This window comes from Littorina saxatilis, linkage group LG8, assembly GCF_037325665.1.
Source record: "Littorina saxatilis isolate snail1 linkage group LG8, US_GU_Lsax_2.0, whole genome shotgun sequence".
Classification (NCBI taxonomy): domain Eukaryota; kingdom Metazoa; phylum Mollusca; class Gastropoda; order Littorinimorpha; family Littorinidae; genus Littorina; species Littorina saxatilis.
In genome coordinates this window covers 61230997-61249909 of record NC_090252.1, presented here as the reverse complement: position 1 = coordinate 61249909, position 18913 = coordinate 61230997, and the positions used below count along the sequence as shown (strand labels likewise).

Sequence of the window (18913 nt, the reverse complement as noted above, 5' to 3'; positions counted from 1 at the left end):
ATAGACACAAAAGAAACAACAATAGACACAACACTGATCTTAATAAGAAACGTTGATAGACACAAAAGAAACAACAATAGACACAACACTGATCTTAATAAGAAACGTTGATAGACACAAAAGAAACAACAATAGACACAACACTGATCTTAATAAATAAACAAACATGTTCATACCTGGAAGAAAGGCTTCGCTCAAAACATATTTTGCAGCATTTACTAAAACAAAAAAAGATAAAAAGGTAATGAATAAGCACATCATAAAACATGTTTTATTCTCATGAGAACAGATTTGGTAAGTCGTGCAATGACTATATTTGTTTGATATATTTTAACATATTATTGGGGTGGCTTAACAACAACAACAACAACAACAACAACACTAAAACTCTCGTTACATCCTTCATTCTGTCTAGATTAGATTACTGTAATTCCCTTCTCATAGGCTGCCCTGACTCCACTCTCCAACCCCTGCAAAAAGTACAACACTCTGCTGCACGTCTCATGCTCTCACGAGGGAACTTCACTGTGTCTGAACGTATTAGATATAAAGCTGCCTGCTTCTGCTACAATATCATCTCTGAATCGGCACCTGCCTATCTTTCGGAACTGGTCTCCCTCTACACTCCCTCTTGCACCCTTCGTTCTTCTGAGAAGTCGAGTATCATCAGATGATACTCGACTTCTCCGTCAAGGTCGCTTTAAACGCAAGGCTCATGTCTTCCGCACGTTTTCGTATTATGGCCCTCAGTTATTGAATTCACTCCCCTTTCAACTACGTCACTATCCATCCATTTCATCTTTTAAGTCCATTTTGAAAACTCACTTGTTCCAAAAACATTACGGATAGTTCCTTAGCATGGGGATGTGAGATGTGCATGATGTGGTGTTTGAATCTGACAGTGATTGTATGAATTTTGTATACATGTATTGCTGTCACGCGCTTTGAACTTCTGATAAGGCGCTTTATAAATTCCCGTTATTATTAATTTTATCATTATTATTATTATTATTATTATTATTATTATTATTATTATTATTATTATTATAAGACGTACTCCTTTCGTATTACCCCCCCCCCCCCCCAAACCCCCCCCATCCCCCTCCCCCCTTCCCCAACAATCTTACCCAATGGAAGACTTCCTCCATTTTAAGACCCCGATTAGACCTTTCGCCTATTCAATACCCAGTTTTCTCAGAATGTCTAATCATAAACTCTGAAATTTGACCCTAATTTTGAAATCCCTTTTTTAAGACATGATTTGTCACAGATTTATTTTAGGTCTTAAGGCTGGAGAACACACCTGAGGCCATATTTCAAAGTGGTTAGGCAGTTTTAAAGGTTTGTTTTTATGTTAGTTCAGTGTTTTGTTTATCAGGAAAAAACAAAATGAATAGAGCTTGTCGCGCAAAATTTTGAGATAGCGACTGAAGTTTGAGCATAGGTATGAGATTTTTTCACGCAAACCCTACTGAAGAAATTGTGATATTGTATTGTGAATATGTTAACAAAAAAACAATCGGATGATCAGAAACTGAAGAAGAGAAATAGGGAAGCAAAATAGAACATCAAACATAGTGATTTTACAGGTGAATTTGAAAAAAACCCCTTATGTATCCATTTTTGAAGCCCAATTTGAAGCATGGAGCACAGTCAAACATAAATTAAAAGTGTTAAAGTGGTTACAGTGTTCAGAAATAGTGTTAAATAACAAGTTGAGTTATCCCTCTTCACAAATTTTAAGAGAAATACACCTCTTGTCGCGCAAAATTTTGAACTGTGATGCTTTTACTACCCCCACCCCCTAATCATTTTTCAGAAAAGAGTGCATATTATCTTCCAAATAGACAAGCAAGGTAGTCAGATGATCAAAACTTCAGAACAAAAATAGGGAAGCAAAATAGAACATGCAACATAGTGATTTAACTGGTGAAATCAGAAAAAAACCACTTTTTTACTCATTTTATTAGCTGAATTTAAAGCTTGGAAGACAGAAATAAATAAATTAAAAGTGCAAAACTGGTTACAGTGTTCAGAAATAGTGTTAGATACCAAGTTGAGTTATCCCTCTTCATCACAGTTAAAAGAAACGCACCTCTTGTCGCACAAAATCTTGAACTGTGATGCTTTTACTACCCCTACCCCCTACCCATTCTTCAGAAAAGAGTGCATATTATCTTCCAAATAGAAAGGCAAGGTAATCAGATGATCAAAAACTTCAGAACAGAAATAGGGAAGCAAAAAAGAACACCCAACAGAGTGATTTAGCTGTTGAATTCAGAAAAAACACACTTTTTTACTCATTTTATAAGCTGAATTTAAAGCTTGGATGACAGAAAAAAATAAATTAAAAGTGCTAAAGTGGTTACAGCGATCAGAAATAGTGTTAGATACCAAGTTGAGTTATCCCTCTTCATCACAGTTAAAAGAAATGCACCTCTTGTCGCGCAAAATCTTGAACTGTGATGCTTTTACTACCCCTACCCCCTACCCATTCTTCAGAAAAGAGTGCATATTATCTTCCAAATAGAAAGGCAAGGTAATAAGATGATCAAAAACTTCAGAACAGAAATAGGGAAGCAAAAAAGAACACCCAACAGAGTTATTTAACTGTTGAATTCAGAAAAAACACACTTGTTTACTCATTTTGTAAGCTGAATTCAAAACTTGGATGACAGAAAAAAAAAAATTAACAGTGCTAAAGAGGTTACAGTGTTCAGAAATAGTGTTAGATACCAAATTTAGTTATCCCTCTTCATCACAGTTAAAAGAAACACACCTCTTGTCGCGCAAAAGCTTGAACTGTGATGCTTTTACTTCCCCCACCCCCTACCCATTTTTCAGAAAAGAGTGCATATTGTCTTCCAAATAGAAAAGCAAGGTAGTCAGATGATCAAAAACTTCAGAACAGAAATAGGGAAGCAAAATAGAACATCCAACATAGTAATTTAACTGTTGAATTCAGAAAAAAACACTTTTTACTCATTTTATTAGCTGAATTTAAAGCTTGGAAGACAGAAAAAAAATTAAAAGTGCTAATGTGGTTACAGTGTTCAGAAATAGTGTTAGATACCAAGTTCAGTTATCCCTCTTCATCACAGTTAAAAGAAACACACCTCTTGTCGCGCAAAATCTTGAACTTTGATGCTTTTACTACCCCCACCCCCTACCTATTTTTCAGAAAAGAGTGCATATTATCTTACAAATAGGAAAGCAAGGTAATCAGATGATCAAAAACTTAAGATAAATAGGGAAGCAAAATAGAATATCCAACATAGTGATTTAACTGTTGAATTAAAAAAAAAAACCTTTTTTTCTCATTTTTTGAAGCTGAATTAGAAGTTTGGAATTCCTCCGAAAGCGGCGTATATGGCTGCCTAAATGGCGGGGTAAAAACGGTCATACACGTAAAAATCCACTCGTGCTAAAAACATGAGTGAACGTGGGAGTCTAAGCCCATGAACAAAGAAGAAGAGGAGGAGAAGAAGAAGAAGTTTGGAAGACAGAAAAAATAAATTAAAAGTGCTAAAGTGGTTACAGTGTTCAGAAATAGTGTTAGATACCAAGTTGAGTTGTCGCTCTTTATCACAGTTAAAAGAAACACACCTCTTGTCGCGCACAATCTTGAACTGTGATCCTTTTACTACCCCCGCCCCCTACCCATTTGAACACAAAAGAGTGTATATTCTCTTCCAATTAGAAAAATAAGTAATTTGCAACTGGACATTTTTAAAATACATATTTTCTGTCAGTCCAAGGATTGCTTAGTCCATTAAAAACAAACAGACTAGGATTTAGCGCACCCATTTTAAGAAAAAGTTAACATGATAATTGATATATATCAGACTTTTTTTTATGCAATTACTACTGAAGATTCCAGACCAGGTAAAACAATCATTTTATATTCTTTGTCACATTTTTTACCTTTTTTTTTAATAAATTTATCTATAGCAAGTCTTGTCTCTTTGTGTCATTTAGTTATTTTGAAGAATTCTATCCTGGCAAAAAGAAATTAAAAATCCCTACCTACCTACCCTATTTTGTTTACCCATGTTATTAGAAACAGACAATTTATTTTTTATTGGCCTAAAGATCTTGAAACATTTGTTTTAATAGAGAAATAACAAGTACAGCCCTTATAGCTGTGTCACTCGAATTTCTTTGTCAGGCTGAAACTTAGCTGTTGCGTTGAAGTCTGCTGTGTGTGTCTGGGTCCAAAGCAACTTTCACATTCTCATCTACACATTCTCATCTACACACTCACGTTACTCACACAATTATACAATTCTACCCACAGAGGCGTTCGGGGATGGGGGTCTCGCACTCGGGCGAATCACACCACAAAATACAAAGTATAACGTACACAGATTTTTCTATTGAACCAAAAGGCAAATTAAATCATGAATAAATCAATCAAGCAAAACTTCCACACAATGACACATTCACTCTCGGTTCACACTGCGCTCTGGGCATGCACACTTATACGTATACGTTCCGACGCCGTTTGTCTTCCTGCAAGTCCAGCACAGGCACACGATTGTCCAAGAATCACAACAATCCTCGTGAATGTCACAGCAGGCATAGTAAGGTTACGTAGAAAAGTCCAAAAGGGTGCGTTAATGGTGGTAATCCGGCACACACACACACACACACACGCACACTGACACTGACACACACACACACACACACACACACACACACACACACACACACACACACTCCGGTTTGGTAAGTTACCTGATAAATAATGTAGCCTGTAGATTTAACGGGGAGACTGATCAGACAGGAAGAGTAATACTTTCACATTTCCGATGTTCAGCGATAAACTTGTTTTCTTCGAGAGTTCGATCTTCGTGCGATTCTGGCGCGTTGTCACCAAGAACGTTAAAAAAACACAGGATATCATCATGATGCCTCTCTACAAAAACCAGATCTAGGAACTCTTCATCTAAAGTCAGTCAGTATTAACCTCCTCAACACAATCCTCATCTTGTCCCATAGTGATTTCTGCCGCCAAAGAACATGTGGTTCTCAACTCAAAAGACCGATTTGTCGTCTTCCGGCATTGCGAAATTCAGATCTACCCCAACTTCGTGCATTGATCTGAGCAATAAAATGTAGATGCGATAATCTGCAAACATCTCTTCAACACAATCTGCATCTTGTCCCATCGTGATTTCTGTCGGCAAAGAACATGTGGTTCTCAACTCACAAGACCAATTTGTCATCTTCCAGTGTGAAATTCTGATCTGCCCCAACTGGCCCAAGTAGACCTACGTGCAATAAAATGTAGAAGCGATAATCTGAAAAAAATCTGTTCGCGTGAACGCTGCCACGTTGTCATCAGTCCAATGTCTTTTATCCAGAGCAGGGACGAACACACTTTTTCATCAGCAGTTTGTTATGTTTATCCGCAGACTGCTTTCCATTACTTGTCTGTTTTAGATTGACTCGTATGGTTCTTCAGCCAGGCAAGAAGTGCTTGTTTACAGTGACACGTTCTCACGCACGACATGTCGTAAATGCAAGTTCTAACGATTGTTTTTTATTGCACTGATAGAGAATGTCGATAGTTGTAAACTTCTGACATTTCCTAATGTTTATTTCATTATTTTGCATACGGATATGGCTAATAAGTGGATAATCTGTTACGACACGAAACGCGTTCTAAATCCGGGAAGGGAGGCTACTCCAGCGTACTTTCAGGTGTGTTCTAATACCTTAACAAGAGGAGTTTTCTTTCATTACATATCAGAAATATCTCTGTACTGTTACGAGGTATGATCCAAACAAAATGATCAAACCGCGATTATACAAGTCTCAGGCCACTGATCATAAAAAGTAATATATCATTTGAAAGGCCAACCATTTTACTGGTATACCTCTAAGAGATGACGTCATTAGGTTACTACTCCATAAATGACGAGGTTTTAAAATACGTCACTTTTGGGTTGTGCTTCAAAACGGGGTCTTTTCTCAAGCGCCTTGGAAATCTTGACTTCTTTGAAAGAGTGCAGCTGGATGATAGTACAAAGAACATGTCTACACAGGTGAAGAACGTTACATGAATCAAAGCTGTTCCATATTCTACAACCTGGCCAAAGAAAAGGGAAGTCGAAATTGGGGAAAAGGGGAATAACTCTGACAAGCCAAAAACACTTCCGAAGAGCGCTTCAAACGAGAATACTGTAGCTGCTGTGTAATAATTTAAGCTCTAAGATTAAAAAGTGTACATGGGAGCATAAAGTGCAAATCATAAACTTTCATATGGAACAGTCCAAAGAATTCTACTCAATAAAATTCCGCTTCAAAAGCTGGCCGCAAAATGGGTGCCTCAATAGCTGGCAGGGGAACGGGAGGAGCATCAGGGTCCTCTTGCACGCGATCTGCTCAACCGTTGTGAACCGAGTAGACCCAAATTTGTTGTTACTGTAGTCACTGATTATGAGACTTTGGTTTCCTTCTACTTTAGCGCAAGAGAACACAGAAACAAAGCGTGTCTAGACCAAAATGACGAGATGCATCACATTTGTAAGCGAGGTTTTGAAAGCAGAAACGGGGCTATTCGCTCTATTTTTTGATCGCGAATATCCCGTTGATGTCGATATTTTGTTTACTAACAGCACTGTCATTTTCGCGTACTATGCAGAAACCTTTTTAGCCTAATTTTCTTACGAGTTTAGAAGTCAGCGACCAAACTGCGAAACCCAGACTGCCCTTCTCCTTCATAACAAGAAGGGCAAAGCCCATACGACTCACATGCTTTACACATTTTTCCTACCAAAATACATGTGACCTTGACCCAAGGTCAAGGTCATCCAAGGTCATGCAACACAAAGCTGTTAATTCAAGACATAGGAAGTACAATGGTGCTTATTGGCTCTTTCTACCATGAGATATGGTCACTTTTAGTGGTTCACTACCTTATTTTGGTCACATTTCATAAGGGTCAAAGTGACCTTGACCTTGATCATATGTGACCAAATGTGTCTTATGATGAAAGCATAACATGTGCCCCACATAATTTTTAAGTTTGAAACAGTTATCTTCCATAGTTCAGGGTCAAGGTCACTTCAAAATATATGTATACAATCCAACTTTGAAGAGCTCCTGTGACCTTGACCTTGAAGCAAGGTAAACCAAACTGGTATCAAAAGATGGGGCTTACTTTGCCCTATATATCATATATAGGTGAGGTATTCAATCTCAAAAACTTCAGAGAAAATTGGAAAAATGTGAAAAATAGCTGTTTTTTAGGCAACATTTATGGCCCTTGCGACCTTGACCTTGAATCAAGGTCAAGATGCTATGTATGTTTTTTGGGGCCTTGTCATCATACACCATCTTGCCAAATTTGGTACTGATAGACTGAATAGTGTCCAAGAAATATCCAACGTTAAAGTTTTCCGGACGGACGGACGGACGGACGGACGACTCGGGTGAGTACATAGACTCACTTTTGCTTCGCATGTGAGTCAAAAATGTCAGTCTCCACAAAAGAAGGCCCGTAACTCCATTCCTAAAAAACCAAATAATCCCATTTTTGCTTTACACATTTTTCAGACCTGATTACACCCCTTGTGATTCCTGGTTATACTTTATTTGAAAATCAGACTTTTTGCCAACAAGTTTCACTGCACGCAGGACATAAAACAAAGTCAAATCAGAGCCCAACGGCAACCCCAAATAAGGTCACCTTAGGGCCTCTTCTGATTGGCTCAGGCATGTTGTGACTTCGCATCGGTGTAGGAGGAGAGTAGTTCTAACGACTGCTGTATTTTGGTCCAGATTCGCCAAACATTCTCTGCGAACATCACAATTGATCATTTTGTTTGGATCATACCTCGTAATGTCACAGTCACCACAAGCGAAAAAACTAATAAACTACTTCTCAATTATCATTAGACGACCTGTAGACCTGCTAGCTCTTCACCCCCCCCCCCCCCCCCCCCCCGACAGATTATGTATACCCCCTGCACGTCCATCCCGTCGTTTGCTTGGTAAAAGGATCTTCGTCCGCCTGGACACATACCCCAAATCAAGGGTCTGGCTCATTCCTTTATAAAATAATGTATCAATCATGATTTCTTCTTATTTTTGTATCGCTTTTTTCTGAAATTAAAAGCACACGGCAACATTCAAAGTTTGAAGAAAAGTCTGTTCTGTACGATAATGAGCCACACAGCAGATAATCAGCATCCATGTAGGTGTGAGGACACGCAAGATTTATCCCGTGTATAACTCTGGACACATCTCAAATGTGATGTATGATTCCTTACATGTCATGGAAGTCACTGGTACCGAAAATGATAACCCCCCCCCCCCCCCTTAATGTTAATGACCTTCAAAGCCTGTTTGCCAGACAGAAACACATCCACTGTTTATAATGCCTTCTATTTAAGAGTTTTCATACAGCAAAGAAGACAATGCTCAACAATTACTGTGTCTGGTTTGTTTGGGTTCTGAAAATGAATACTCTTGTTTTTAGTGAGGCAAACTTTCCCATGGGACAATGTAGGCCAGTCGAGGGGTGCGAGGGGTGTGTCTGAAACACGTGGACAGGGAGCACGTGTGGAAAGTTTGCCTACAAAAGAGTATTCACTCTTCCACAGCTCATACAACTCCGACAGAGTTCTTTTCCGTAGTTCTTCTATTGCAAGTGCTGTATGATTGACACCCTGCTTCGGTGATGTACAGGCTCTATTTGCAGTGAGTACAATGCATTCGGATGACAAAGTGGTCATACATACCGTCATAGTTGATCCCAACATCGAGACACTCGACGTCGTATTTCATGTGCAGGCTGAAGAGAGTATTATCTGCACGGCAAATTTTCTTGCAGTACCAGAACCCGTCATGTTGCCCCGCGATAGCCGTGAAGTGATAGACAAAGATGTAGTGAGTGATGTTCTGCTGACACCAGCACGTGTCAATGGGGCCTGCCTGGGAGCTACAGCTCGTTTGTTCATTCCGTACGTCGCACAGGGATGAGTCCCCCCCCCGTTTGGGCATCCTGCAGAGCATGTTTCAGAAAAGATGTCTCTTTGTTACTGAAGAGGTGAATGGAAAAAGGAAACAAGCTTGCATCGGTTTGGAATAGCATTAACTGCTGAAGAAACAAAACACAATAATAACCAACCAACTACACTGAAGTGGTGCAGTGGCGCCCAGCTTGTGAGGCATGAACACATCTGAGAAAACCAGGTCTTAAAAAGGTGGGGGTCTTACAATAGGGGTACGTACATTTTTACAGAGGTTGTGAACAGAACATCTGAGAAAACATTGTCTGAAAAGAGAGGGAGTCTTCAATCAGGTTTTTGTTAACATTTTGTTTTTCTCACTGTCATAACAAGCATGAAAAGCTAAGAGATGGAAAAATCAAGCGAACAAAACACATAACAAGAAGTTCAACTAAAGGTTCGCATCGCATGCTTGTGAGTTATTAGAAAGAGGTTCAAATATAAGTCTATGTAACATTACCCCCCCCCCAACACACCCATACACACACACACCAAACGTATTTTAAATGTGTACAAAACATAAAACTTCAGTGGAACAACGACAGGCAATTAAAACATAATTAAGGCACACATGTTGCTCCAACTTGGAATTAAGCGTGTCAGGATAAACACGAATTTCAAAATAAGCATTTTTTTGTATTCTTATTTTTAGCTAAGTTGTCGCAACGCTTTCGCATTAACAGTAAAAGGAAGTCAATGAATACTTAACAGGGAGTGTTGTTTATCAATGACTTTATCCTAGCCAACATTTCAAACGCTAAAGCTTCAATATTCTTCAATAAGAAAAGAAAAGCAAATGCTTGATACGACTCTCCTTCGTCATATCCATCAGGGTTTTGTAGGTCTTAAAAGGTTTCTTCTACCTATGACCCCGTCAACCCCCCCCCCCCCCCCCCATCCCTAATTTTTTTTTGTTGACAGAATGAAAAAAACACCTGTTTCGGTTTCATAAAATAATGTTCAAGAGAACTTTGTACTGTCAAACTGATTGACACAAACTGGTTCCTTATGTGACCTGACACGTGTTTCTTTCAGGCGAGACATTCTTTTGGCTAGCCGCTCGCGAAGTAAGAAGGCGAGAGTGTCTATAAAACGGTGTTATGGCTAGCTACGCAAGAATTAAACACCATTGGTTGATACCACAAAGGTCGTCTGCACGGGTCAGTAAACAACCATGGACAGCCAATCGGATTGGCAGCTGCGCGAGCAAGCCCAAAGCTACCTAGCGTTCGAGGCGAGAATCCTAGCGTCACTCGCGGCGAGATGTGCCCAAGAAACGGTACTTCCTCGCCCCACTCGCCAATCTCGCCTGTAATCCATTCAGCGATTCAGACTAAACTACTGGACCGATCTTTATGAAATTTGACATGAGAGTTCCTGGGTATGAAATCCCCGAACGTTTTTTTCATTTTTTTGATAAATGTCTTTGATGACGTCATATCCGGTTTTTCGTGAAAGTTGAGGCGGCACTGTCACGCCTTCATTTTTCAATCAAATTGGTTGAAATTTTGGTCAAGTACTCTTCGACAAAGCCCGGACTTCGGTATTGCATTTCAGCTTGGTGGCTTAAAAATTAATTAATGACTTTGGTCATTAAAAATCTGAAAATTGTAAAAAAAAATAACAATTTATAAAACGATCCAAATTTACGTTTATCTTATTCTCCATCATTTGCTGATTCTAAAAACATATAAATATGTTATATTCTGATTAAAAACAAGCTCTGAAAATTAAATATATAAAAATTATTATCAAAATTAAATTGTCCAAATCAATTTAAAAACACTTTCATCTTATTCCTTGTCGGTTCCTGATTCCAAAAACATATAGATATGATATGTTTGGATTAAAAACACGCTCAGAAAGTTAAAACAAAGAGAGGTACAGAAAAGCGTGCTATCCTTCTTAGCGCAACTACTACCCCGCTCTTCTTGTCAATTTCACTGCCTTTGCCATGAGCGGTGGACTGACGATGCTACGAGTATACGGTCTTGCTAAAAAATGGCATTGCGTTCAGTTTCATTCTGTGAGTTCGACAGCTACTTGACTAAATATTGTATTTTCGCCTTACGCGACTTGTTAAGTTTACATATGGGAGAGAAAAAAAGAAGGAAAAAAAAAACCTCAAGCTGTTAGCGTGTCAGTGACATCATGTTTCACCAACAACAATCTGTTGAGTGTCGAGCTGTGTTCACCGTTGACCACATCACGCTTCATTTACCGACAAAGCCGTGGGTCCTTGAACACAAACAAACACCCGTCACTCAAGGCACTCTTTGTGCGAACACTGTTTTGAATATAAATGCAAACAAAGCAGCGTTTTCTCCAAGCAATAACAGAATGAAACAAGTCGCGTAAGGCTAAATTACTACATTTAGTCAAGCTGTCGAACTCACAGAATGAAACTGAACGTAGTCCGCCGCCAGTGCAAAAGGCAGTAAAAGTGACGAGCCTGTTTGGCGCGGTATCGGTTGCGCTGTGCTTCATAGCACGCTTCACTGTACCTCTCTTCGTTTAACATTTGTGAGCGTGTTTTTAATCCAAACATATCATATTTATATGTTTTTGGAATCATGACCCGACAAGGAATAAGATGAAATAGTTTTTAAAACGATTTCGGAAATCTAATTTTAATCATAGTTATATTTTTTTAAATTTCAGAGCTTGTTTTTAATCCGAATATAACATATTTATATGTTTTGGAATCAGAACATGATGAAGAAAAAAATAAAAGTAATTTTGGATCGTTTTACAAAAAAAATTATTTTATTTACAATTTTCAGATTGTTAATGACCAAAGTCATAAATTAATTTGTAAGCCTCCATGCTGAAATGCAATACCGAAGTCCGGCCTTCGTCGAAGATTGCTTGGCCAAAATTTCAATCAATTTGATTGAAAATTGAGGGTGTGACAGTGCCGCCTCAACTTTTATAAAAAGCCGGATATGACGTCATAAAATACATTTATCGAAAGATGAAAAAACTTGACTAAATGTAAAAAGAATGTAACACACACGTAAACAGAAAATTGTGTCAACAATGTTTTAATCCTCGACCGTTTTATTAATCCTCGATTTTTTTTTAATCCTCGACCTTTTTCAATCCTCGACCTCTTGTCTCTTAGACGTTTTGCTGTTGACCTTTTGTCACCTTCAACCTTTTGTCGCCCTCGACCTTTTGACTCTTGACCAAATGTCCTCGACCTTTTGTGCCTCGACATTGTAAAACTCGATCTTTTGTCGCACACCCAGCTTGACATACTCAACAAAGTTACATCCGCCAAATTATTTTTGAATTTGTTTGTTTGTTTGTTATTTTAACAAGTGTCATACTAATAGACCTTTATCACTTAAATTTTGGCGCATGCGCTGTGAAGTTTATTGTCAGATCTACCGGAACTAGGGGGCAAAAGGAAAAATCGACAACGAGGCTTGGTGCAAAGTAAAGTGCGGAGACGACGAGGCAAACTGTTGTGTTTGCAACTGCAAGTGCAACAGTGGAATGAAGAAAGAAAAATACGGTGGACAGAATTTGTCATTGTATGGCTTTCCGATGGGTGCAAGAGCGAAGGCGCAACAGCGAAGGACGCGATGGGTGCAAGCAATCCGACGACAGGGGTTTGTCGTGCCATTGAAAAGTCTGCTCGCGTCACTTCGTGTCTGGCAATGGCACGGCTATCAACGATGCCAACTCCGTTGACTTCGTACCCACCCTTAATCTTGGATTTGAGAGAACATCAAGAACAAGTGACTCTAGCAGAAGGACAAGATACTGGTCGGAGACGTGACTTTGTCCGCTGAAGACTGACGACAGGCAAGCGGTTTTGCTTCCACCCCCCAGTGTCAACGCTGAAAATATCATTGGATCTGGAAGAGACTCAGAGCCAAGTAAGCTTTGTTTTTTTTTATCAATTTATGATCTGCTGACTTCAAATTGTCTTCCTACATCAGTGTATAAGAAATTTAAAATGAATCGGCAGCCCAAAACGGATGCATAGGAAGGGTCACGAAACAAGCTTAAAAATTAATCAACGACTTTGGTCATTAAGAATCCGAAAATTGTAATTAAAATTATGTTTTTATAAAACGATCCAAAATTACGTTCATCTTATTCTTCATCACTTTCTGATTCCAAAAACATATATATGTTATATTCGGATCAAAAACAAGCTCTGAAAATTAAAAATATAAAAATTATGATTGAAATTAAATTTCCGAAATCGATTTAAAAACAATTTCATCGTATTCCTTGTTGGTTCCTGATTCCAAAAACAAATAGATAGGATATGTTTGGATTAAAAACACGCTCAGAAAGTTAAAGCGAAGAGAGGTACAGAAAAGCGTGCTATGCAGCACAGCGCAACCGCTACCGCGCTAAACAGGCTCGTCAATTTCACTGCCTTTTGTACGAGCGGCGGACTACGGTCATTGTGAAAAAATGCAGTGCGTTCAGTTTCATTCTGTGAGTTCCACAGCTTGACTAAATGTAGTAATTTCGCTAAACGCGACTTGTTAACTTTTGTTTTTCAATTATTCAACTGTTTCTTCTTTTTTTTCCGAACTCTTTATTCTTGTATTGTATTCCTTTTGATTTAGTTCAAAGGTTTTGAGTCGTGTACTGAAAATGGAATTATATTATAGTGCGTAAGTGCCCTTGAATAACTTTCCGAGAATCATGTGCTCTAATTTTAGTACGGTTAAGTACTCCCAAGAAAAGGTCAAAGGGCATATGTATTACCGCGTGTTGGCTGATAGTACCAGGTAATGGTAGTTGGGCACTTCTAGCTTGATCCACTTCTGATAAATCCCAATGTGTGCATATAGCTCTCAGGCTGTTTAATGTTGGTAAACTCCAAATGACAGAATTAGCACGGTATGTCATGTACACGTCTGGGAAGGAGTATGCCTTTGAGGCAAACAGACGACGGGCGCTGTGGCGGGGTGGTAAGACGTCGGCCTCTTAATCGGAAGGTCGAGGGTTCGAATCCCGGTCGCGGCCGCCTGGTGGGTTAAGTGTGGAGATTTTTCCGATCTCCCAGGTCAACTTATGTGCAGACCTGCTAGTGGCTTATCCCCCTTCGTGTGTACACGCAAGCACAAGACCAAGTGCGCACGAAAAAGATCCTGTAATCCATGTCAGAGTTCGGTGGGTTATAGAAACACGAAAATACCCAGCATGCTTCCTCCGAAAGCGGCGTATGGCTGCCTAAATGGCGGGGTAAAAACGGTCATACACGTAAAATTCCACTCGTGCAAAAACACGAGTATACGAGGGAGTTTCAGCCCACGAACGCAGAAGAAGAAGAAGAAGAGGCAAACAGACATAAGACACAAGACTATATGGGAATGTTGCTTGGCTTGGGTACATTCAATACATAAATTACATTCACACACAACAACAGAAACCATGAAACATATCTCACAGAAAGAAGAATGTCTGGTTTTGATTATAGCCGCATTTGGATAAACTCGACTTGGTGATCTCACATCTCAAGGTCACTGGCGTGTTGTTGTACCATCGACTCGGACACGTTATCTGTCCCTCTATGCCAGCCTCTGAAACGGTACATAGAGATACATCTCTGGTAAGTACCCATACATAGTCAGCTGTCCATCTATGCCAGCCTCTGAAACGGTACATAGAGACATCACTGGAAAGTACCCATACATATCAAATAACCAAAAGGAAGCAAGTGTAATGGAGTAAGCGAGAGTTATACGGAACCAATCTCCTGGCACATGAGATAACAACAAGCATTGAACTGAACAAGCGACTGTCATCTCTTAAAAGTACCCATACATCTCAAATAACCAAAGGGAAGTAAGCGGTCGAAATACATACGACATGTGTAATCGAGAAACCGAGAGTTATACGTAACCAATCTCCTGGCACCTGAGAGAATAACAAGCATTGGAATGAACAAGCGACTTTCATCCTCAAATGAACAAAATTACCCATAGTCAGCTTCGATCAGACTTCTTCTTCTTCTGCGTTCGTGGGCTAAAACTCCCACGTACACTCGTGTTTTTGCACAAGTGGGATTTTACGTGTATGACCGTTTTTACCCCGCCATTTAGGCAGCCATACGCCGCTTTCGGAGGAAGCATGCTGGGTATTGTCGTGTTTCTATAACCCACCGAACTATGTCATGGATTGCAGGATCTTTTCCGCGCGCACTTGGTCTTGTAGGGGGATAAGCCACTAGCAGGTCTGCACATAAGTTGCCCTGGGAGATCGGAAACAATGCCCACACTGAACCCACCAGGCGGCCGCGGTCGGGATTCAAACCTTCGACCTTCCGATTAAGAGGCCGACGTCTTACCACCCCGCCACAGCGCCCGTCAAACTTCGATCAGGCACCACACATTCTTTCATTGTGATATTATGACCGGCTCACTGACAACCCTAGCACTCACAAGAAGATGTTTGGGAATACATCTGTCAGGTTTGTATGGTTTGTGTACTGGAGCTGTTAGTCAAACTGTTCTATGTGACATTAAAGGTGGTCGTCTACATTTTTGCTTTTTTTCAATAATCTTATGGTTAAATTTCGCTAAAAAGTTATGTCCAATGATGAATGAACCATGGGGGAAAAAGTGTATAGAAAACAAAAATATATGTAAAAAACGTTTTTATTTTTCGGGAATGTCACTAACACTTCCAATGTTTTGTTTTCTGTTTGCTGAAACCATGTGCTTTGCCTCAAAATATCGACCAATCAAATTATCAGCAGCGCATGCGCAAAGAGTCATTTACGGTCCAAAGATGTCTGCTATCTTGCGCTTGACAGACGCAGTGCGTAAAAAGCAAACTTCCGATCGATCAAGGCGGCATAGGCCTGAAAGTGTAAATTTGGTGGACCAAAATCAAGCCTGCGATGTTGCGGTGTTGGAAGTAGGCGTCAAATCCGACCGGCAAGTGAAAAAAATGCTCATTGAAAGTTACGTCGGGGGTGTGCGAAATCGTAAGCACGACAAAGCCCTGGGAAGAGCATGCTGAAACGGAATGTAAGTATAATGTTTGACATTATACCCAGCCTTTCCTTTGATTTCCCAATAACTTTAGTTGTATACTTTTTTGCCAAGAAAAACAACAACGGTTGCTGTGTGCATCAACATGTACGAAACAAGGGCACTCTCATTCTTGCTCCCGGTCAGAACACAGCTATCCCAGAGATTTTACTACACATAAGACGTCGGCCTCCGAATCGGGAGGTCGTGAGTTCGAATCCCGGTCGCTGCCGCCTGGTGGGTTAAGAGTGGAGATTTTTCCGATCTCCCGGGTCAACTTATGTGCAGACCTGCTAGTGACTTAACCCACTTCGTGTGTACACGCAAGCACAAGACCAAGTGCGCACGGAAAAGATCCTGTAATCCATGTCAGAGTTCGGTGGGTTATGGAAACGCGAAAATACCCAGCATGCCTACTCAACGAAAGCGGAGTGAAGCTGACTATGCTCTCAGAGTATAGTGTGGGGAACCCAAATGGGCAAACGAACTCACACGTAACCAGACAATTCTGGAACGCTGAAGAAGAAGAAGAAGAAGAAGAAGAAGAAGAAGAAGAAGAAGAAGAAGAAGAAGAAGAAGAAGAAGACTACTACTTACTACTACTACTTACTACTACTTACTACTACTACTTACTACTACTTACTACTACTACTTACTACTACTTACTACTACTTACTACTACTTACTACTACTTACTACTTACTACTACTACTACTACTACTACTACTACTACTACTACACATACGTTTAAAATGTAATGAAGATTACTGCGATCATATTCTAAGGCAAAACTATGTGTGGAGCCAAATACCATGTTTTACATTGTTATTCCATAATCAAACACAATATATCTTGAAGTAAACTCTTTTGTCGAGAATAACATACTTCCATGTATGGTTTTGGCGTAGTTCTTGTCCGTTTACTACAATAGTGACAATTAATTTGCACACAAAAATGCAGTATTCAACTCCTTGCAAGAAGGTCAACGGAATGTGGTATAAGATAAATGGATATACCTGAGGCATGAGTGAAAGCCCTAGAGCCTCCGTGCACAAGGGACTGACAAGCACAGCACCTTTAACGTGCCCTTGAATAAAAAGCCCTGTGGTTGTTCACCTTACTAATCAGTTAGGGTTCCTCGCCAATAGATGACAGAGGACCAGCTAACTCCAATATTGAGAGGTCAAAGTCAGCAAGATTTAAGCAAAGACTACCTTAGTAAGTTCGTGTCAATTCATTACTTGTGTCATTTCTTATCAGTTCGACCTTGAGTCTGAGATCAGAAAAAGCAGAACTCTTTTGGAAATACATAGACAGGTTGTGTAGTGCATTTTTACTGTTGGTATCATACTGGAAAATGGGTGTCTGGCTGCAACTCGATGACAGACATAAACACAAAGAAAGAAAGAAGTAAACAAGAAAGAAAGAATGAAAGAAACAAAAATTTTCAGATCACAGGAATCAAGTCGTATACATACTACAAACTTGGCGGTAACACGATAGTTCATCTGCACATCTTTTCACTGGAGTCAAATACTGGCAGCCTTGGTTGAGCTGCAAAACTGCAGCAACATAAACAAATCAAAAACGTCATACATTCAACAACCAAACAAACCAAAAGCACAAACATGCAAACCAACGAACAAAAGTACCAAAACACACACACACACACACACACACACACACACGCACACACACACACACACACACACACACACACGCACACGCACACACACACATACCCACACACATGTACCTGCAATACTTCAACGAGACAGAGAAACGGATAACAACTTTAAAGTCCAATTTAATGAAGCACTGCTATATGAGTGACAGCTACAGATCTGTAACAAGAGATACTGTCGTTCTCAACCACCCCAGGCCTGGTTACAAGAAGTGAAGACGCTTTTGCGGCTCATCTTCCTCATACGTACGTGATATTATAAATTAGTAATTTCTAGTATGCTCACTGTCAGCAAATGACAATGGACATGTCGAAAAAGTAGATTATTAGCATCATTACAAATAAATGTTTTATTACCGTCTATTTCGACCAAAAGACATTTCAAAGAGACCCCGCGAACTAGACAGAACAGCCGAAATGGGAACTGGATCGGTCCGATCTGATTATGCCTGTCAGTCAAAGCATTATCGTGACCTGGGTCAACCAATCAATCACTTACCTCACGTGATGGATATTCACAGGTGAAATTAGTTCACACAACAATCTCAAAAGATAGACCACGTTGAACATGCGTTTCAGTTGCTTCGGGTGTTTTTGAAAGAGAGCGACAGATTTTGAATCGCCGCCAGACAGAAAGGTAATGACGTTATGTTGATATATTATGTTCCTTTGAATTTCGGTATGTAGACATAGAAAAGCCAGATCGAGGCTTGTAGTCGTCGCGCTCAAGTGTGGAGCACGGACGTTACGATGTTTGGTAATGTATCTCAAATACATTGAATACAAGTCACCCAACAAACTTACGAACGTGTTTGAGTTTGTGAGCGTGCTGTACTAGCTCTTTTAGCACGTTATAATATATGGCGTGCATTGAGTGACGTAATTTCACCTGAAACTTTGACAATTACACTTTCAAGGGAGTGGGTCTGCATTGCAAACGCAGAGGGTGGGTGATGCCTTACCGTCCTGTAGAGCACGCGCCCACCGACAAACGCAGAGGGTGGGTTATGCCTTACCGTCCTGTAGAGCACGCGCCCACCGACAAACGCAGAGGGTGGGTGATGCCTTACCGTCCTGTAGAGCACGCGCCCACCGACAAACGCAGAGGGTGGGTGATGCCTTACCGTCCTGTAGAGCACGCGCCCACCGACAAACGCAGAGGGTGGGTGATGCCTTACCGTCCTGTAGAGCACGCGCCC

At 40.1% G+C, this 18913-nt stretch overlaps 1 protein-coding gene across 2 annotated transcripts in view; it reads right to left on the bottom strand.

Moving 5' to 3' along the window:
- The window catches only part of LOC138974011 (uncharacterized), a 52142-nt gene that overhangs the window by 8458 nt on the left and 24771 nt on the right, over positions 1 to 18913 (bottom strand). For both annotated transcript variants that reach the window (XM_070346707.1, XM_070346708.1), the window contains exons 3-6: positions 17509 to 17592; positions 14443 to 14575; positions 8751 to 9013; positions 177 to 218 (exon numbers count right to left, since the gene is read on the bottom strand). In XM_070346707.1, the coding sequence (XP_070202808.1) occupies positions 177 to 218; positions 8751 to 9013; positions 14443 to 14575; positions 17509 to 17592 (522 nt within the window). The remainder of the gene's footprint in view (positions 1 to 176; positions 219 to 8750; positions 9014 to 14442; positions 14576 to 17508; positions 17593 to 18913) is intronic.